General features: G+C 48.4%; 2 protein-coding genes across 3 annotated transcripts; both read right to left on the reverse strand.

Annotated features, from left to right (window-relative positions):
- Positions 1-1,339: 1,339 nt before the first annotated feature.
- LOC127296932 (uncharacterized) lies at positions 1,340-4,642 on the reverse strand. 2 transcript variants are annotated; one of them, XM_051327181.2, is made up of 7 exons: positions 4,319-4,642; positions 3,967-4,022; positions 3,794-3,855; positions 3,248-3,706; positions 3,048-3,170; positions 2,785-2,968; positions 1,340-1,791 (listed from the first exon to the last, which is right to left on the reverse strand). In XM_051327181.2, the coding sequence occupies exons 1-7, from the start codon at positions 4,473-4,475 to the stop codon at positions 1,633-1,635; spliced, it is 1,200 nt and encodes a 399-aa protein (XP_051183141.1). In that variant the 5' UTR covers positions 4,476-4,642; the 3' UTR covers positions 1,340-1,632. The 2 variants fall into 2 exon arrangements, with proteins under 2 accessions (XP_051183141.1, XP_071675537.1); XM_071819436.1 differs by having other exon boundaries at positions 3,794-3,858.
- Positions 4,643-5,634: 992 nt separating this feature from the next.
- Positions 5,635-10,463, reverse strand: LOC127296931 (polyadenylate-binding protein RBP47B'). The gene is made up of 8 exons (XM_051327180.2): positions 10,240-10,463; positions 9,173-9,656; positions 8,816-8,892; positions 8,603-8,733; positions 7,830-7,926; positions 7,303-7,446; positions 6,137-6,237; positions 5,635-6,046 (listed from the first exon to the last, which is right to left on the reverse strand). The coding sequence occupies exons 1-8, from the start codon at positions 10,363-10,365 to the stop codon at positions 5,956-5,958; spliced, it is 1,251 nt and encodes a 416-aa protein (XP_051183140.1). The 5' UTR covers positions 10,366-10,463; the 3' UTR covers positions 5,635-5,955.
- Between the last annotated feature and the right edge of the window lie 11,090 nt (positions 10,464-21,553).

The following is a 21,553-nucleotide window of genomic DNA, read 5'->3' on the forward strand; positions in this document are numbered from 1 at the left end:
AAGAAATATTCCCATTTCATGGAAATTTTCAAGGTATTTTTGAAATCTTGGATTTGTTTCTATTTTTTTGTTCATCCCAAATGCAAATGCATTTAGAAGCCATTTTGCTCTAACATAAACAATTGTGTTAGTTTCATTCATGTCAATAATAAGAAGTGAACCTAGCACACTTGGTTATGGAAGTGGATGTACAACCTATCCACTCAGATTCAAGTTCCCAAGGCCGTAGATTTGGGTGAAAAAAAATCATTGTATAGGTTTCCCCTACCATATTCCTTCAAGAAAAATCATGTCAATAATAATAAAGGGCCCATGAATAAAAAAAATCCTTGATCCCTCCAAGGATAGATACCATATTCCTTCAAGAAAAATCATGTCAATAATAATTAAGGGCCGATGAACAAAACAAATCTCGATCCCTCCAAGGATAGGGTAATCTCACCTAGAAAGTCATAATAGCTCCCAAGCTCCGGTGACCTCGTTCAAAAAAAGGTGAAAACCAGATTTTAAAATCTCAAAAATCTAAAACCATAAACATGTGCCATATGCACATATATTTTTCGCCAAGATATTTTGTATCAATGATGTACACAAAAAAACTGAACAAAATAGTTTTTTCTTGAGTCACAATTCTCTATTTTTCTAGGCTGCAAATAAATATATTATAATTTTTTATAGATATTTGTTTCTTTTTATTTTTTGTAAAATTTGTAAATATCTTCTTTGATTTTTTTTATAATTCTGGGCTGAGAGCCCATGAGCCAAAACGACAATACTATGGTGACACCTATATATGTGCAGAACTAACCAAGAAAAGGCAAATTCGAGTGAATGCAGTTCTGATCCCAGGATCAAGCCAGAAAGGTGCCAGAAACCAGCACAAATAAGGCTTGTCAGGAAATAGTCTGCAAACTTTAGAATTCCTGCTTGTGATATTTACCTACAAAACTCTGAATCCAGTACCGGGCTTTGCTCATGTACGTTTAATAAGTTAGGACTAGAGTGTTTAAGAATGCAGTTCCAGTGAATGCAGTTCTGATCCCAGGATCAAGCCAGCCCACAAACCAGCACAAATAAAGCTTGTCAGGAAATAGTCTGCAAACTTCAGATTACTGCTTGTGACATTTACCAGGCTTTGCTCATGCTCAATAAGTTAAGACTAGAGTGTCTGAGAATGTTAAAACTTTACGAAATCAAAGATGAGAAAATAGTACTGTTTCATCAGGCCAATCAAGATGGCATAAACATCATCCAAGGACATCGCAACATATGACATAAGTTCCTCTGCACAACACTTGAGTAGCACACAGCGCAAGAAAACAACATTCAGGACAAGGCATTTAATCATACTTTCACCATCACAAGAGTTGGCATTGATATCAATCACTAAAACCAAATGTGCAGTATCTTTGGTCAAACAACCAAGTAGCTGAAGAAGAACAACATTTTGCTATATCCTGAATTCTACATATCAGAGGAATCCCTCGACTTGTATGACTCCACTAGTAACTATACATATGCTTGCTGTTTATTTGCCTGACAGAATGTCCATCAGATGAATCAATCAAATAGAAACTGGGACTGGGGAGTATTTAAAATTGAAACAAAAAAATGACTGTAACTACATCATGTTTACTCCACCAGGAAAGTGCAAGGCTTCAAGAACCAAAACACGCCACTGGAGCCCTCTTCGGCCTCACAGGCCCTGGTGTTGTTCATATCTTTAACACCAAAAGGTTGCCTCCTAGCATCTCTGCTGTTCTCCTGATCCTTATTTGGCGTTACCTTATCCTGAAGAAAAAGGCAGTTGATACCCTCGTTAGATAACTGGGCAGTTAACTTGTGATAAAACACAATAGTAGGATTCACAACACTAGTAGGAGAAAAGGTTTCTGTCATTATAAGGGTAAATGATGAATAACGATTAGTGCCACATGCTGACACCACAATTTAACAAAAAAAAAGTCTGGTCGCCCTTAAGAAAGGCAACGATGACAAGATGAGAAAGGCTCTGATCAAGTAACAGAAAAAATGGAGCAAAAATATTCACCATCATGGTGCTGCTGGCAGTACATGGCCATGCATCATATGACTTACCCTCAAGTGTGGATACTGTTGGCAACATGAAGAAAATGCTCATTCTTTTTAGATTATGGACTCATAATAACGAGACACACATGTCTTAAAAAGTCAGAGACCATGACTGAAGAGATGATTGTATTATATTAGGTAAATTGTCCACGTAGCTAGAGAGGTAAATAAGTTAGGGATTATCACTTAAGTTCTGAAGTTAATTCGGACAGAACTAGCTCAGCAGCAAACTCGGTATGCAAGGTCTAGCATATGGAAAGACCAACCCATTACTATGGCGATGATAACTGAGGTTTAGGGATAACTGAGTCTAATCCATTACTATGGTGATGACAATTCAAATCGCTAGAATTTCTGGTCGCTGATCAGGACTGCGTGGGAAGACTGTTTGCAAGCTTTTATGTACTTAAATAATTTCACAAAAGCTAGTAGAGACCATGAATGATGAATCACTGAGTAAACACTGTAAATCTAAAAGCCACTAACACTGAATAAATCTATAAACACTGAGTAAATCAGGACTGTGTTTGGAAGACTGTTTGCAAGCTTTTATGTACTTAAATACTTTCACAAAAGCTAGAAGAGACCATGAATCACTGAGTAAACACTGTCAATCTAAAAACCACTAACACTGAATACAAATCTATAAACACTTAGTAAACACTGTCACATAGGCATGCCGGATTCAGTCACCTTGAGTGGCTTCTTGAGTGGTGAGCTTGACGTAGCCATGCCAGCAGCTTTCACGTTCTTGACACGGTTCACCGAGGGCGACGGAAACCGCTGCGGAGTAGGTGGTGTCGCCTTCACCTCCCTCAACACAGAGGGTGATCTTTGCTTCCCTGCCTCCACCTTCAACCCAATCTTCTTTCCCTTCCTGCAGAAACCACCATTGTCAGTGCATGAACATACAGCCATCTAATGTTGGCTTCAGATTGCGGTGACAAGAAAGTTACAATGGGCTTGGAGTCTTTTCCACCGCTTCTTGCCTCGCCACCTTCTTCACAGCATCCGGGGCAAGCCGGCCAGCACCACTACTGCCGCCGCAGTCCACCTTCTCCACTACGTCACTGGCATTTCTGCACAAACGAAAATGTCAAGGACCTGAACCGAAAGCCACAACCCAGCACCTGAATTCAGAGAAAATAAGAATTACATTGGGATCGGGCTCATCTCCTCCTCCGAGACAGACTGCTGCTGGCCGCCGCCGCCGCCGCCCGCCATCCGCTTGAGCTCGTTGTAGAAATCCGAAATCTGGCCAAGAATGTCTCTCCCGGAGAAGAGGTTCCTGGCGGAGAGCGTGCTCTTGAGCTGCCTGGGCGGCACGTGCTTGCTGAGCAGCGCCTCCCTCTCGGCGTTGCCCGGCCGCTTCTCGGCGCTGGACTTGATGGCCTCCTTGGCGTTCCTGGCCCACCGCGGCGCGCCGCCGAACGGCGGCCTGCCTGCCGCCGCGGGTGGTGGCGGCGTGGTCAGCGCAGGGTCCTGGTTCTCGGCGTCGTCCTGGAACCGCTTCCTGGGCGCCGCCTTGGGCTTGCTCGGCGAGGCGAAGGCCGCAGTGCCGCCGCCAACCGGGACGGCGGCGCCTCGTCTCTTGAGGTTGTTGTCGTTGCCGTCCCTGAGCGAGGCGATGGAACAGACAGGGTCAGAACTCAGAACCCGTAACAGGGTAGATCGCGAACAATTAAGAGGTGAGGAATTGGACCTGAGGTTGGTGTCCCTCTCGCCGAACGGCAGCATGGCGGACACCGATCGCAGCAGCTTGCCCTGCTCCGAGGAAGGAAATCGAGCGGGTTCAGTAGTGAATCGGAGAAACGACAAGGGCTCTCGCGAGAAATCGAGAAGGGGAAGAGGAAGAAGGAGCTCGCGCGTGCGGACCTTGGGGCTCGGGGTCATCCTGACGAAGTCCTCGGCCGTCCTCGGATGCCTGCAATCTGCGAACGAACAATCCCAACGAAGAAAATGTGAGACGGAGCCGTGACGAAATCAACCGCGGTTCAGCAGGAGCAGCGCCTGAATTTCGCAGGAGCGGAGACGAGATCGCGAGGTAACATCAGCGAAATCCACACGCCCCCAAATCGAGAGTAAAAGCTACGCGGACCCCCCCGTTCTGACACAGCCGCCATGGAATCCATCGGCAGATTGATCGGGTTCCTCGTGCGCGCGCTTGGGGCAAGCGGAATCGGAATCGAGAATGCGGAAGGGAACGCGGAGGGCGTGGTGCACGTACCGGGGCGGCAGAACCATGCGTGGTCGTCGACGGCGACGGCGTCGGGGTCGTCGAGGTCGGCCCAGCGCGGCGCGTGGATGCCCTCGTAGGTGTCGTCGCGCACGTAGCGGGACACCACCCTGCTCCAGTCGATGTCCTTGGGCTCCATGGACTCCATCGCGCGCCGGCCGGCCGGCCCCCTCTCGAGCGCGCTCCGCGCCCGCACGCCCGCGCCGTGTGGTGCTCGTGCGGCCTCACCGTCCGGCGAGAGAGAAGGATGGAGGATTCTAGAGTTGCAGTGGCAGTGGCTGGCTGGCTCTGGATCCTCTGGAGTTCCCCGGCCGGCTTGGCTTTTCTGTGCCGCTTTGTGGGTTGTGTGAGCCGTTACGTATTGACCTGCCGTTGGCTCGCGGCCGATTTCTTTCGACCGTTGGGAGATGGATCGCTATACAATAATGGCGAGGGCCTCCCAGTAACGCACTTCCTCACAATTGGACCCCACGTGCTTCTCCACCGCGCCGCGCAGCTGCCCTTGGAGCGTTTTGGTTCAGTGCTAGAGCACGTGGATTGTCAATGCAAAAAGCACGGTGGAACGTTCGGGTGCACGCTCATCGAGGATTTGATCCTTCTTGATTGATTCGTGTCAGGCGTCTCCTGAGATTTCACATAACCCACTGTTGCACTGAATATCGTAGGTTCGGAACAAGCACTACACTTGCAGACTCTGCACCAAAAGAAACAAAGGTCGCCGAGACGGGCAGGCACCTTTTCTTCGACTGCCCCCTATCGGCGGAGCTCTGGTCCAGCCTGGACGTGCCAATCCCCGCTGGCCCGTTCTCGGTTTGGGACCTCCGCCCGCCACCCCACCTCCTTGTTGACACGTGGCGCACCGGCGTCGCGGCGGCGATCCTTTGGGCCATTTGGAAGGCCCGAAATGACATGGTTTTCAACTCGAAACCCTCCTCGAGGGCTGCCGTTCTTCGCCGAGTTTGTGACGATCTTAATCTTTGGAGATGGCGCTTCAAGGTCGCTGATCGCATGGCGCTAGACTCGCTGAGATCCTTCCTCCTCTCTAGTGTGTAATGTCGGTTGCTTCCTCTTTTTCCGGCTTCTCTCCCTCTCCCCCCTATGTTTCACCCTCATGTACTTTGGACAGGCTTCTTAGCCGCTTTTGAGATATGAATAACAACCGGTGGGGATCCTTCCCCCCCCCCCCCCCCCCCCCCGTCATCCTCAAAAAAAAAAAAGAAACAAAGGTACACCCCAGGTTTACCTTCAATGAAAACCAGGAGAAAATGTACCCTGGAACAAAAAAAAAAAGATCAGGATACAGAGACTTTTGCATACCAGAAACATTTTTTTTCCTCTCCATGATTGCATATCAGTAACTCTGCAGCAGTATATAGCTGCAGCATCGTTTGGCAAACAACATGTCGATTCAGACAAATCGGGCCAGGACTAGAAATACAAGGAGTCATCCTAAATCATACATACGATGCACTGACATACATGAAGCTAAGCTGTCTTTGACTCAACATGTCATAATCTCGATCTTGCAGTTACTGCTCGGATGGGGTGGACAAAAATTATCAGCAAGGAAATTTTCTTTTGGCTCTAGCGGCATCACAGTCTTCAGCCTGCTCGGATGGGGTGGTTGCTCAAGCCTGCTGAGACAATGGCGAGGTCTTCAGCCACAGGTGCCGTCCTAGCATGGCGCTACCATGAACAGACATGTATGAGGCGTTCAGCCTAGATTGGAAGGGGGTGAATGGGTTAGATAGAGACCACCAGCATAAAATAGCCGATCGATGAACTAATGGTGCGTGGAACTGTACTTACTTGTCAACGTCAGGCAAGTTCATTGGATCATACACCTCGTTTTGTTCCGTACCAGGGACATGGCTCCCAGCTGCTGGTGCCATATCGGTTGCTCCCTCGACCTGGAACATTGCACAACTTAGTTAGTTCTACTACAAGGCTAGAAGAAAAGCAAATGCAGCAACACATTGGTACGCTCTAACGTGTTTGTTGTTGTGAAACAGGTAAATATATGGATTAGGCTGTTTCCCGGAAATAAGAAAGCTGTTGTTCTTGAGATGTATTTATATAAACATGCAGCTAGGTTAGATAGAACGAAGAGAGAGAAATCTACACAAGAACATCTGACCATGTGTTGACAGCTATGTTGGTGGCCAGGATACACGTGATAATTGTTCAAGCCTGAGACTGTGGAATGTGTATCAAAAATCATGTCCGCACTACGGAGCCTTAAAAAAGGATCATCGCAGCAAGATAATTGTGACAAGGGATGCAGCTTAACCAGGGCCACCGGTCCACCCTAGTAATTTTCCTTCACAACTAATGTCAGAGCATGCGCACAAACTGAATTAAGACAGAAAAATCTACACGAGAATATCTGAGCATGTGTTAGCTATGTTGGTGCCGGAGATACACGTGATCATTGTTCATGCCTGAGACCGTGGGACGTGTACAAATCATATCCGCACTACGGAGCCTAAAAAAAGGACCATCGCAGCAAGATAATGGTGACAAGGGATGCTGCTTAACCAGGCCCACCGGTCCACCCTAGTAATTTGCCTTCACAACTAATGTCAGAGCATGCGCACAAACTGAATTATCAATTACGTTGGCAGTGATCCACCAATTAAGGGAGGTGGGTCCACCCACTTTTGTTCCTAAAGCTACTGGCCACAAGTCAAATATAAATGCTATCTTCAACCTAAAAGCTTCCCCCCTGAATCTAATTAATCGATGTAGTGAAATGAACTATATGGCTCATAAAGAGTATTTCTACATTTCAAAATATATCCTACATGTGGTACTAACATGAATGTGCATTGCACACTGACACAGTGACATGTCAGACAAATAAATAAAAAGATCAGAAAACAGCAAGTTTCAGGTGTCCAATATAAACAGCTTCTTGCAGAGAGCACAAGTAGAAGACACGTAGAAGTATCATGGGTGCAAAGTGTGAGTCTTGCCTGTTGCGGGTACTGGCTGTATCCTGCATAAGCACCATATGCATATGATGGATCCTGAGCATACCCATATGGATCATATCCATAGCCATAATAAGCATTCCATTGATTAGGATCTGCCTGCTGAGTCCATGCAGCTGACTGATCCTGTATATGATTGTGCAAGATAATAACATAAAATTATTAACCACGATTTGAAGAGATTGCAACAGGCATCATAACCACCAGAAACAAAAGAAAATTTACAACAAGCAAAGGAAAGTGGGGGAATTGCCAAGAAACAATTGTCAAACAAACATGCCCTTCATCTGTTAGACTAAGAGAAGTAAGAATAATAAAATGTAGAATAGACTTTTATAATAATAAATAAAATTCTTCTTTAGCATGCTAATCAGTGAAAACCCAAAACTTTCTTATTAGCAAAATTGCTTCTAGTGGATTTCCGGAACATCTGAATTTGAGAGATTACTGATTGCTAGCTTCATGAAATGGGAATTAGGCATTTGCACCAGAAGTTTAATGAGATATACCTGCTTATTGGCAGGACTTCTGCCCCATGAAAGCCTCACGACTTGTTGACCAATCAGTGTGCCATGAAGACGTTGAACAGCCTCTTCAGCCGATGCCCTGAAACAATTATCTTAGCGGTAAACACATCATACTTGCACCATTCAAACAACACACACACATGCTAGCACAGAGAGGAGTCACCAAGAAATGCAAAAAACGTCAACTATGTAAGAAGAAAACATCCACCATATAACAATGATACGCATATATCAACATTAGTACATTACAGCAAAGATCAATTTTGTCCTCCCTACCGACACCTATAAAAGGAGAAGCAACAATGTGCTGGTATATTAATAGTTTTGCATGCAAAATGCAATAAGTGTGTGATGATTGTAGGCTAATGAAACAAGTCACCATGATGCATACAGTATTTATTCCTGGTGAGAGATTTGGACAATCTTTCACAGATTCTACAGTTACGTTTTCAGTTATCTGCCAAAAGAAGTTCTCACAAAGGATCGTAACATATGGTAGTTCGTATAAGTATAACCATATTGGATATATTTGTGAAAATAGACAAAATAGACTAGGAATGATGCATTTACACCTTTTCGCGCTTCACCTAGGAACGCAATGCAATCTGAATGTTAAAATTAGGCAGACACATGTGGAAGTGAACACCTGACAATCCGGCAATCCTAGGGAGTGCCTAGTGAAAAATGCATACTTTGTCCTGTAAATTATAGTTCGAGGAATAAGACAGCTAGTCTTTGTTTCGTTAAATACTCACCTAGATACATATTGTACAAATCCACATCCTTTACCAACTGGAATTTTAACATATATAAGATCCCCAAGCTGTGCGCATATCTGCCTCAGCTCCTCTTCAGTCACATTCGGGTCCAAGTTACCAATAAATATCTGCAGATGAATCCAAGGTAAATGGCATAACCAACAGAGCAAACACCAATCAATCAATCATCAATATGATAAAGGTTCTTACAGTAGTGTTTGTAAGATCGCTATCTGGCATAACTGTTTGGGCCTGTGGAATTGTATAAGCTGCTGCTGGGTACACCGCTACATATCAAACATAAAAATACAGTTACAAGATAGCAATGAAAATACCTCTTTTAATGAAGATCTACGTGTAATAGTTGTTGTGTTGCCTTACAATATTGATGAATCATTGCAGTGTCCCATTACAGACGAATCTTTGTTTTATTAGCACTAATAAGAGACAAATCATATGAGCCCATGTGTCAATTGAAGTGTATTGTGACTATATTTGATTATAATACAGACAGCGTCAAGTGGTTTGCTCTGGAACACCAAAATAGTAATTACAGGTAACTATTACCTTTAGCAGCTCCATACGGAAGCTGAGATCCAGCGGATTTCTTAGGAATTGCAGCACTTATACGCATAGGTCTTGTTGAGCAATACACACCATTCATTTCAGACATTGCACGTGTCTTCTCATTTTCATCTGCAAACTTTACAAATCCATATCCTTTAGATCTGCCAGTATTTGGATCTGTGACAACCTTGGCGCCCCTAACAGATGAATAGTTCACTCGGAAAGTCTCTTGCAGTAAGTAATCTGTGACATCAGGTGCCAAGTCCCCTACAAAGATCGAGTGGTCAGGTCCTGCATCAGGACGCTTCTCACCAGAGCTGAACGATGCCCAGTTCAATCTGAATGTATGCTCAGTTCCAGGCATTTGTGCGCCATTGTAAGCCTGTAGAACTCTCTCAGCAGCTTCATGCGAAATGAATTCTATGAATCCATAACCCTCTGGAAGATTAGATAATTTGTTGCGTATTAATTTCACAGACTGTACCTGCAATTCCAAATAATTAGAGTCCTATTAGTACTAAGAATGCAAAAAAGTACTCCTGAATACTCAACAGGACAAAAAATACGCTGGCAATAAAAAGGGCGTCTGAAAGAGTAGTCAATTGAAATCACCATGACCCAATAGAGTTGCAAACATGGCATAGCAAACAAACAGAATAGCAACCATGTCACTAACTATAGTAAGATGGAGCATCTGGCGAAACTCGAATTCAAAGCTGAAGTCAGTTCGAGAACAAGACTGGCACTTCAGAACCCTAAACCTATCAAACCCTAGCACCAAACAAAGCACCCAGCATAACTTAATCGAACCAACAGCGTTCACTGGGGAGAGGTGGAACTTGAAAAGGGGAACGCCCTAGAGGTACATACACCACCAAAAAGAGATGGATTTGTTAGTGAACACGGAAACGAAATATCCGGGAGGTGTAGATGCCACCAATGCACCCGAAAAATTCACCCAAAATTGCAAAGGAATCGCTATGCTACCCCGGCCAGAGCAGCTTCAAATCACCGAATTAGGTACTAGCGGCGAGCCCAGACACAGAGCTGGTCGGACGGAGACGTACCTCGCCGGTGTGGGCGAAGCAGCTGTAGAGGTAGTTCTCGTCGGCCCAGTACTGGAGGTCGCCGATCCAGAGCGTGCGGACCTCCTCCAGGGTCGTCGGCTGGTGGTACGGCCCCGCCATCATCATCGAGCGGTGCCGGCGGGCGGGCGGGTCGGAGGCGCGGCGGCGAGAGGGCGGTGTCTGGTCGGTCGGGTGCGGTTCTGGACTCTGCTCTCTCGTCTCTTCTTCCTTTCGCGTTTAATCGGAACGGATTTTGCAGCTAGCTTGGGCCGTCCTTTTTTTTGTGAGGGAAGCTTGGGCCGTCTTTGTGACGGGCTGGGCCTGTAAGAAGCTTACATGTGGGCCTGAACTCTGCTCTAAGACGACAAGGCCGAGCTGGCAGGGAATTTTTTTCGAATTTTCACGGGGAGGAGAGGTTCCCCACGTAAATACGAGTATATTTTAAAAAGGGGGAAAACCCCAGGGTTTTACAGAAACAAGGTAGAGAGGTACATAGGAGGGAGGGAGGGAGAAGATTCACATAGGATCAGTACAAAGAGAGTTGTGCCAATCCTCAACGGTGGAGCGTAGGTCGGGGGGAATCTCCCAGACTAGAGAGAGGCATCGTCGTGGCACGTTTTCAGCGAGGGACATGCGTCGCGGAAAACAACGCGCGTTACACTGCTTCCACAGGTGCCAACAGTAGAGGAGAGTGGACGCTGGCACGGTCTCAGGCCCGGCCGAACTGGGCATAGGGAGCAGGTGAAGGTCCTGGGCGTGGGCGTTCTCAGGGATGCTAGCGCCGATCACAACCCAGAAGGGCATGGACTGCAGAAGGGGGCCACAACTAGGCAGTGGAAGTCCATGTGGCTCGCGGTTTCGAGCACCTCGTCGTAGAGAGGGCAGCCAGCCTCGCCCACGGCCAGAATGTCCTTACGCAGAAGGACGTCGTGAGCCAAGAAAATAACTTGACGCGCGACAACGCACGGTTCCCCAAGATGAAATCCGCATTTGGCGAGAAGACACCGCCGAAACAACAGAGTTATACAGCGTGCCGGTAGAAATCTTGGCCTTGGGGGCGGCGCAAAGGACGAGCTGGCGCTCGTCCGCCAACGAGGAGAGGGTGACCGCGGCGAGAGTGTCGGCGAGCGACCCCAACTCACGCTCTCCCGTCGTGAGCCTGGGGACGAGGATACTGCTGATGCCCTGGAGCAGCACGCGAGTCACGACCACTTCTGGGCAGGTACTGTGGGTGAAGAGAATGCGCCGCGAGGTGCTCAGAGCGCCACCAGGGAGCCAGCAATCGTGCCAGAAGGAAAAGAGGCACAAGCGCGCGGACACTCGCCCAGTGCTCCGCGGCCGAGTCTGAGCGAGCGGTGTCGGCAATGGAGTCGTTGCCGACCAAGCCTTGGCCAGTGCCATGACGCCCACGGCGTGTCTGTCCGGACGTGCAGCCGGTGAAGGAGCTTCACGAGGAGGCAGGTTCTGGAAGCTGGCGAGGAACTGAATAATAAGATAACTGAATAATGCTGCTCACACCCTGAAGTTCTTCAAGAACAAAAGGAACGGCACAAACTTAACTGAAGTTCTCCTTCTATCACTGAAAGTCATAATCAAATTCAAGATAATCAAAGCAAATGCCATCAGGGCAACTCTTTTTCTAGCACATCAAATGTGCAGGCAGCCCACCCCAAACCAAGACGATCTACACCACAAATTCACAAATAACCCCTGGCAGGATGGGTGAGGAATCACTCTTGATCTGATCTATTGGAGCCTACAACTTCGCTACTTTTGATAAAAGCAACCGATTCTGATCTGCTTAGTAATTTTTTTAATTGCCAACTCCATTAGCACAGGGATATACAACTCGCAGAGGATACTCTCAATGCAAAGAATCAAGGAAGCAAAAGAACAAATAAATTGTTACATCATAAGCAAATAGGATATCATGTACATTTGATCAGTAGCCACATTATACACGGATAGACCGCACCTCAATAACAACATTGCCAACTATTCACATTGATGATGCCATGTCTGCATTTACATAGCTGGAGAAGGAAAACGGATGGTAATTCAGATCGAAGTTGCAGACCCGGTCAGCGCAAAACAGGAACATTTGTACCACTTCCCTTGTCCTCATGTCAATAGAGATCATCCATGCTCTTGGATCGTCAAAGTTAACCTTGCACATCATGTACACAACGTTGTCATCAATGAATGGCAGGGTTGGCGATGCAATCAACAACTTTGCCAATGACGGCTTCATGGCCTTGTCATCCCAGAGCTCCGGCACCACATCAGAGTGGTTTGTGGACACCGAGATGTCAAGAACGTCGATCGAGTGAAGTTTATGCCAATCCCCTGAAAGAGTCTTCGTCCACAAGGTAGCCATCCAATAGTCACGATAGTCCTCATTTTTGTCACTGTTGTTGTTATCGTTATTGTCATCATCATCAACATTACCATCATCATCGTCATCGTCATCATCATCATCGTCGTCGTCGTCGTCGTCGTCATTGCTATCGCTATCGTAATCATCATCATTGTCATTGTCGTCATCCTCATCGTCATCCTCACCCAGAAACTCCATCTCCACAAACATGAAAGAACCATTGGTGCAAGTGATATCCCGAATGACTCTTGGACATGTATCCCCAAGGTCATCCTTGTTGCTCTCCACAGGGTCTGGAAGCGGGGTGTAGCGAACAAACGGGTCGGCGTCAGTGCGAAGCACGTCGCAAATGAGAATGCCACGCCGGAGATCAACCCAGCCCAGCTTGCCGCCCCCAACGTTGACCACCTTGTGGGTGCTATGGCGCACGGGATCCCAGTCACAAGACAGGTCCCGCGTCACCGGCTTGGTGATCCACACATTGCTCTTGCGGGAGAAGAGGTGCAGATCGTAGTTCCAACAACCCTTGTGATTGGCGAGGTTGAGCTCGAGGACAGCGATGACAAATTGGTCGTCACCGCAGTGCAATATGCCAACTTCCTCGTTCCTGAACTGAAAGCGGCGATAAACGTGGGGGCCCGGGATCAGCTCGAGCGACGGCTTCCCCGGGCCGGCCTTGTACAGGAAGTACTCGGAGAAATCAGGCCGCACGCAGACGGGGGGCCTGGTCGGATAGCAAATGAAGGTGACGGCGAGGAGGACGAAGGGGCCGTCGGCGCAGAGCACGGCCGGCTCCACGGCAAAGTCGTCCACTCCCATGCCGGGGCATTGGACGCACACATACGAGACGGCCGGCGGGTCGGCGAGGGTGAAAGACACCTGCACGACTTGCCCTTTGCTCGTCTCCGCTTGAGCCGTCGTGGAGTTCTCGCCGTCGGCCAAGTAACCGACGGGATCGAGGAGGACACAGGGGCGAGCGCGGAAGGCGCCGGCAGGGTCGGGTACGGCCGGCGGACTTAAGGATGCGGGAGGGATGCGGGACCTCGGCATCGATCCCCGGTGGGTCCTGCTTCCGTCGAGATCGAGCGACTCCTAGTTCTTCAAACTCGATTTCTGTTTGGAATTTGTTGCTGCTCGAGCGTGACTTAAATCATAAGTACTGACTGAGACACGTCTCCGCCCCAGGGTGTGTGTGCAATGCCGACTCCGAGTCCGAGACGAGATTGGACTCAGGGAACCGATCGGATTCTGTCCACGACGGCCAGGACAGTTCACCTTCGGATTCCGCCGCGACGGCGTAGACAGAGGCGTCGGCGAGAGGCAGCATGGGGCTCAGATCCTAGCTGTGAAGTCTCGATGTTCTCCTTCACCTACTGATGGCGCCAGCTGTGTGGAGCAGCTTGAAAGCCAGCTTCGGCTGCTGGAGCATCATGGCGGCTCATGCTGCTGCTCTGATGCCGTCCCGAGCAAGGTCATGCGAGTAGGGACGTCGCCTTGTGTAGTGCAAATAGCGCTGCTCCCTTCTACCACGACAAGGCTGCAAGGCTTGGTTCTCATCTAACTGAATTTTTTCCATCTATCACTGAAACTCGAAATCGAATTCAAACTAATCGAAGCAAATGCCCATCTCTTTTTCTAGCACATCAAATGTGCATGTAGCCCACCGCAAACCATGAAACCAAGACGATCTACACCACAAATTCACAAATAACCGAATCAAGTCTAGACTACAAAATGAAATGTCAACTTCCATCAACACAGAAATATACGGTCGCACCAATGCAAAGAGACGTATCACTAATCAGGTAATCAACGGAGAAAATAAATTGTTACATCATAAGCAAATAGGATATCATGTACATTTAATCAGTAACCGCATTATACACGAATATGCGGCACCTCAGTTATAACATTGCTAACTCTATTCAGACCGATGTTGCCATGTCTACCTTAAGATGCATTTACATAGCTGGAGAAGGAAAACGGATGGTAATTCACAGTGACGTTGCAGACCCGGTCAGCGCAAAACGGGAAGATTTGTATCACTTCCCTTGTCCTCATGTCAATAGAGATCATCCATGCTCTTGGATCGTCAAAGTTAACCTTGCACATCATGTAAACAACACTGTCATCAAGCAATGACAGGGCGGGAGATGCAGTCAACAGCTTCGTTAGTGACGGTTTCATTGCCTTGTCATCCCAAAGCTCAGGAACCACATCAGAGTGGCTTGTGGACACCGAGATGTCAACAACGTCGATTGAGTGAAGTATATGCCAATCCCCAGAAAGAGTCTTCATCCACACGGTAGCCGTCCAATAGTCACGATAGTCCTTGTCATTTTTGACATCATCATCGTTATCATCCTTATCGTCATCATCATCATCATCAACATTACCATCATCGTCATCATTTTCACCGTCTCCATCTTCATCATCATCGTCGTCGTCACTGTCGCCCAGAAACTCCATCTCCACAAACTTGAAAGAACCATTGGTGCAACTGATATCCCGAATGGCTCTTGGACATGTATCCCCAAGGTCGTCTTTGTTGCTCTCCATAGGGTCTGGAAGTGGGGTGAAGCGAACAAACGGATCGGTGTCGGTGCGAAGCACGTCGCAGACGAGAATGCCACGCCAGAGATCAACCCAGCCCAGCTTGCCACCCCCAATGTTGACCACCTTACTGGTGCTATGGAGCATCGCAGGATCCCAGTCACAAGACAGGTCCCGCGTCACCGGCTTGGTGATCCACACATTGCTCTTGCGGGAGAAGAGGTGGAGATCGTATTTCCAATCCTCGGCGAGGTTGAGCCGGTTGAGCTCGAGGACAGCAATGACAAATTGGTCGTTACCGCAGTGCAATATGCCAACTTCGCTATTCCTGAACTGAAAGGGGCGATAAACGTGGGGGGCCGGGATCAGCTCGAGCGATGGCTTCCCCGGGCCAGCCTTGTACAGGAAGTACTCGGAGAAACCAGGCCGCACGCAGACGGGTCTGGTCGGATAGTAAATGAAGGTGACGGCGAGGAGGACCAAGGGGCCGTCGGCACAGAGCACGACCGGCTCCACAGCAAAGTCGTCTACTTCCATGCCGGGGCAATGGACGCACACATAGGAGACGGCCGGCGGGTCGGCGAGGGTGAAAGACACCTGCACGACTTGCCCTTTGCTCGTCTCCGCTTGAGCCGTCGTGGAGTTCTCGCCGTCGGCGAAGTAACCGACGGGATCGAAGAGGACACAGGGGCGAGCGCGGATGGCGCCGGCAGGGTCGGGCACGGCCGGCGGACGTAAGGATGCGGGAAGGATGCGGGACCTCGACATCCCCGGTGGGTCCTGCTTCGGTCGAGATCCAGCGAATCCTAGCTAGTTCTTCAAACTCGATTTTTGTTTGGAATTTGCTGTTGCTCCAGCGTGACTTAAATCATATAAGTACTGAGACGCGTCTCCGGCCCGGAGTGTGTGTGCAAGCCCGACTCCGAGACGAGATTGGATTAAGGGAACCGATCCGATTCCGTCTTTTTGTACTGATCTGTTTATCCATAGCAATAGGGAAAACTCTTTCAATTAAAAGTATATCAGAATTAATCCGGCTTATTTGATTTCTATATGTGTAAAAGCATCTTCACCAGCGCTCCCGATAGCGGCCTCGATAGCCATCTTAGGGCCAGTGCAGTTTTCGGACTCACACCGACAATGCTGGCGCAGTTTTGAACCTAATAAAAGCGCCGGCAACCACGTGTCAGCTTCTTCGCAAAGGGCGTGAATCGGGCGCGCCGGCGTCAATCACCACGACGGTTTTGCGGGTGGGCCCGCCTTGGCAGCCAGAGAAATCCAAATCCTACAATTTTTTAGGCTATTACCCTCCCGTCCGCCGCTCATTTCTCCCACCCGTAATCTCCCGCGCCCGTCCATATCACGCCGCGCAAAACCCTCTCCGCTGCCATGCCACAGAAGAAGAGAGCTCCGGTGAAGTCAGCGAAGATGCCGGTGAAGCCACGCACTGTGGCACCGAAGGAGAAGCCGGCAAGCATATCGCAGGAGGCGTGGGATGAGGAGAAACGCCGATGCGCTCTCATCGCAGCCGACCACAGAAGGCGCACCAAGCCGAGGCTGCGAAAGCGGCGGCCGCGGCCAAAGTGTGCCTTAGCTTGGGTGGCTCACCCTCGTCGTCGGGGTACTTTGCGGAGGCACCGTCGCTCTCGCAGATGCGGTTGTCCCAGATGGACAGTTGCGCCCACTACTCCCCCGAGTACGCCAAGAGCGACACCGTCGACCCCAACGCCACGTTCTCACCGGATTTGGCATCGAGGGGCAGTGGCGCCTTTCGCTTCCCCGACCTCAACGCGTCGCCAGATCTGCGCCATCGCGTCTCGGGCAGCAACGCCGGCCACGTGAATGGCGACATAGGACTCCCCTGTAGCCTCTTCAGCGGCGAAAGTAGGAACGCCCATTAGGTGTTTGGCAGCGCGTCCGGCGTGTCCATGGGCGATGATGACTTGAGTTTTCTCATCTTGTACATATAGTAGACCGCATGCGAGTCAAAATCATTTTTTTGCATAGATGGATGGCGCCTAGATCTTGAGTGGCTTCATCCGCCATGGTGGTGACGGCTACGAACCCGGCATCGGCGGCGACGACTATGGCGAAGAGGTCGAGGAAGAGGAGGAGGACGCCGAGGATGAGGAGGGTGAGGAGGTGCTGATCGACGCCGACACCGGCATGACCACGACGAAGAAGAGGAAGAAGCCGACCGCCGGCACTCGTGGGTCTAGGACTCTAGGTGGAAGGCCTTAGAGAATGAGTGCCTCGTCGATGCGTTTAAGGTAGTGAGCTTCTGCCCCATAACCGGAGCCAATCAAATCTCCGGCAAGTACTACAAGCGCTTCCTTGATCAATTCAATGAGAGGAATAATTATGGTGATTACGCCACCATCCACATGATCCAGAACGAGGGCACCCTCTCTCACCGTGGAACATAGTCAATGCGGCGTGTAGCAAAGTTCATGGATACTACGAGAAGGTCAAGAACTGGAAAGAGAGCGGCAAAACGATGAACAATTGGATATGTTTCTTCTATGTCCATTTGATCATGTGTCATAGCTTATCTTGTTAATGTCTTTGTCATGCATTGCTTCAAGAAACTTGATCATGTGTCATTATTCATTTGCTAGTTCTTCGCCGCCCTTGATATGTCCAAGAGTGAGAATAGGGCAAAGCTTTCCTCTTCATGCATTGCTTCAAAAAACTTGAGGATTGCAAGAAGTGGTACGTCGTCTGCTTCTTTCTCAACAAGGACGGCGCCGGAGAAGATGGGCTAGTCGACCGCCGCCACCTTCGTCGGGCGCCCAATTGGCAACAAGAAGACCAAGGCTGAGAGGAATGCGGCGCCGGGATTGGCCGTCGGACGCCTCCTTCGAGAAGATGATGTACTCCTTCTCCATGGAGAACAAGGAGGCGGCAAATAGGTCAGCCGCCATGTGAAAATCAATAATGGATAAGGAAGATGTGAAGATTAAGTTGGAGAGCGAGAAGGTGTAGGCGGCGAAGATGAAAGCTCACGCCGCGGCAATGAAAGCCACGAATGAAGTGACAAAACTTTCGTTGGCCAAGATGACTCAAGAATCCAAGATCTTGATGGCAGACATGGACCCATTGGCGAGGGCGTGGCACGAGATGTACCGCGAGCGCATCGGCAAAGAGGTATGGGCGGCGCAAGCTGCTGCAGCGGCGTCCGTGACAGCATCGGCACCTGCCAGCGCCCGTTGAGCCCGTGCCGGCGATGGAGGTGCCGCAGGAGATTGCCGACGAGGAGGACGTCGTCGAAGTTGAGCCACCGATGTCGCCATTCATGTGATCATTTGGCCTCGAAGCTCAACTTGTCTTCTTTTGGTAGCCGGACTATGTATGACGGCGATTTGGTGGCTGGATGTTAGCCTAGACTTCATATTCGAAAACCTGAATTCGAATTTCTATCCATAGTTTTAACTTTTTTTTGCGAAATTCCACCGATCTATTAATAATCATCAACAGTAGTACAAAGATGTCTAAAAGTAATAAAAATTACAAGTAGGTCATTGGACCACCTAGCGATGACTGCAGATACTAGCACGAGCCGAAGGCGCGCCGCCGTCCTTGCCCCTCCATCACTGGAGTCATGCAAAGCTTGTCGTAGTAGAGCTTGTTGTAGTAGACAGGCGGGAAGTCGTCGTGCTAAGGCCCCAAAGGACCAGTGCACCAGAGCAGCAACCATCGCTAATGATGATAACCGTAGATCGGAAGAGACTGTCCTGCAACCAGACAATCGAACACGAAAGATGACTAGATCACGGGAGATCCGCCTGACACACAACTCCACACACCCTCCGACGACGCTAGATGCATCACTGGAGCGAGGATAGGACAGGGAGAACCTTATTCTGACTTCAGGAAGTAGCCATCGTCTCACCATCCAGAAGAAGACACCGAGAACAGACTAAACGAAGAACTGAAACCTTCCCGCCGGCGAGAGGCCGCAGTCCGCCACACCTCCAAGGCCCCAAGGTCACCGGAGGTGGAGCGGACCATCAACAACGCCGACGAGAGGGACGAAACCTAGATGGGTTTTTTAGCCGCCTCCTACTATTCTTGCTCTTACCCACCCTTCTCAGGTGACATAGCCAGCTTCTAACTTTTTATTAAAAAAAATTTATTGAGGCCACAGGTGATGCCGGTGTGGGAGTTCGTTCCCTAAATCCAATAGGGTTGTACCTACGCATCTGTTGGCATCTATTTGGGGGGGGGGGGGGGGGGGGAGATGCTCTAATGTAGAGAGTCGGAAAGACACACAGCAAGGAATAGCTAAACCAATCACACAACGCAAACAAAAACAGTGCTGTCAAAGCTGCAGGTGCAGGATAACACAATAGCAGAAATAAACAACATTCATCATACAGAAAAGATGGTAATAGTTTCACTCATCCTACTCGCCAGGTTTATGTTCTGGCATGATTCATTTTTGTCAGAGTACTTCAGTTGTTCAACAACTCGGTCCACGGAGGCATATGACGATCAGCAGTTCAGTCCACCAAGGCATGACAGAGCCAAGTCAGCAACGGTACCAGTTGTTCAACTACTCCGTCCACAGAGGTGTGACGGTTATCAGCAATTCAAACCAACTAGGTCCATCGAGACTCTGGTCATCAGCAGTTCAGTCCGACGAGGCACAACAGAACCAAGTGCAACTGCAGACAGTTGTTCAACAACTCGGTCCACAGAGGCACGACGGTTACTAGCAATTCAGCCCATCAAGACGCGGCAGACAGCTCTACACAAAGTACCACAAACAGTAAAGGAGCCAGTTGGAAATTAATGTAAAGGGTCACAATTTCTTGAAAACAAGGGCATGCATGCATACCCTGAAAGAAGGTTTCACTCTTTTGTCAGTCGATCATTGCTTGACCTGAAGTGGAAGCCTCAACATGACTTTGCATCAATGTAACCTGAGAAGAAAATAAACATACTCCAGGTGAACTGCAAGGCATGCAAATTAGAATCCGCTGGCTTCATCTACACTTTCCAGGTCAAAAAAAAAGTATCTGCCATGTTATGGATATAAGGCGAAAGGCGTAGCAAGTTAACAGTATACAAGGAAAACTGGCTCTGTCATTAAAAATCACCACTTAAGCAAAATAACATTAAAGGTTCTCTTTCCTTTCTATACCACCAAAAGATTGCAATTACTCAAAATATGACACGCATTTACCACCAAATGGCTGCACAATTACTAGACATTAGAGATGAGGGCAGACAACGGCCAGTCCACAAACCTGCTTGTGCCACCTTTGGAAAGCCTGTGGCTGTCGCCATCAATTGGCCAAGGTGGACAAACTAACATAGTACACTACGAGCAACACAGCAAGTGGTGGCTTGTCGATTCTGAATAATATTCAATAGTCGATTTAATGAAAGAAGTTACTGCATATTTTCAATGGACCAGCCCTCAAGAGGTGAACGTTTGGTTTGACAATAGGTGATGAGACCTGCAAGCTAGCTCCGGATGCCTATCTTCTTGCATTGGAGGAGAATAGCGATGAGTGACAGTGCTCTTGCTGACATACAGGGCAATCAACAATAACCTGGAAGTAGCAGATAGCGAGTGGGCTGAGGTGGCTAAATTTGGAGAAACAGTTGCAGAGCCACCAATGACTGAACAGGTAGAGAATGGCCACTACATGATTGCTGGGTGTGATCCAGCCGGGGATGAAACAGCTAGAACATACAAAGAGTGGTGTGAAAGCAGCGGGAAAGTTGAAGAAACAGCACAAAAGAATATAGCTCAGGAAGTGGAGCTGCAGAGCAGGCAGAAGGGGAGGCCTGCTCTAGAACATAAGAGAATTCCAGAAAATGAAGATCCAGATAATGAACTAGAACTTCTGTAATGGGTAAATTATATTGCTCAATGGACAGTATATGGTAACCAAATCAAGTTGCTAAATAAAGAATGAACAGCAGAACATATATTAATAAGCGGACATTTTTCCCTAGGACACGAAAACAATGAAAGGAGTTTGAACGGCTGCCAAAGTCACATTAGTATCCTAAGTTACTGTTGAGGAAACAAATACATGCAAACTATGGGGCCAAGCTTCACTTTTTGCCTAGTAGATCTGTAATGAATATACACATAATGTATAATCTAAAACAGCAGTACCGGCAGTAAATGATAAGAGAGAAGGCAGAAGACAGTTTACCTCCTGTGTGTCGAGCATAAAATCCAGCTCATTCTCACACTTCCAAATTCTTTTAATGACTTCCTTCCGATCTTCACCAACATCATACATCTTCCATACAGATTTCAAGCTGCATGACAGAAAGTTCATCATTTTGAAGGATATGAGCGGTTATTATTTCAAAGAGACCACATTATTTAAAGATGACGTACATATCTTTATCCATATC

The sequence above is a fragment of the Lolium perenne genome, chromosome 4, assembly GCF_019359855.2.
Source record: "Lolium perenne isolate Kyuss_39 chromosome 4, Kyuss_2.0, whole genome shotgun sequence".
NCBI classification, from domain to species: Eukaryota; Viridiplantae; Streptophyta; class Magnoliopsida; order Poales; family Poaceae; genus Lolium; species Lolium perenne.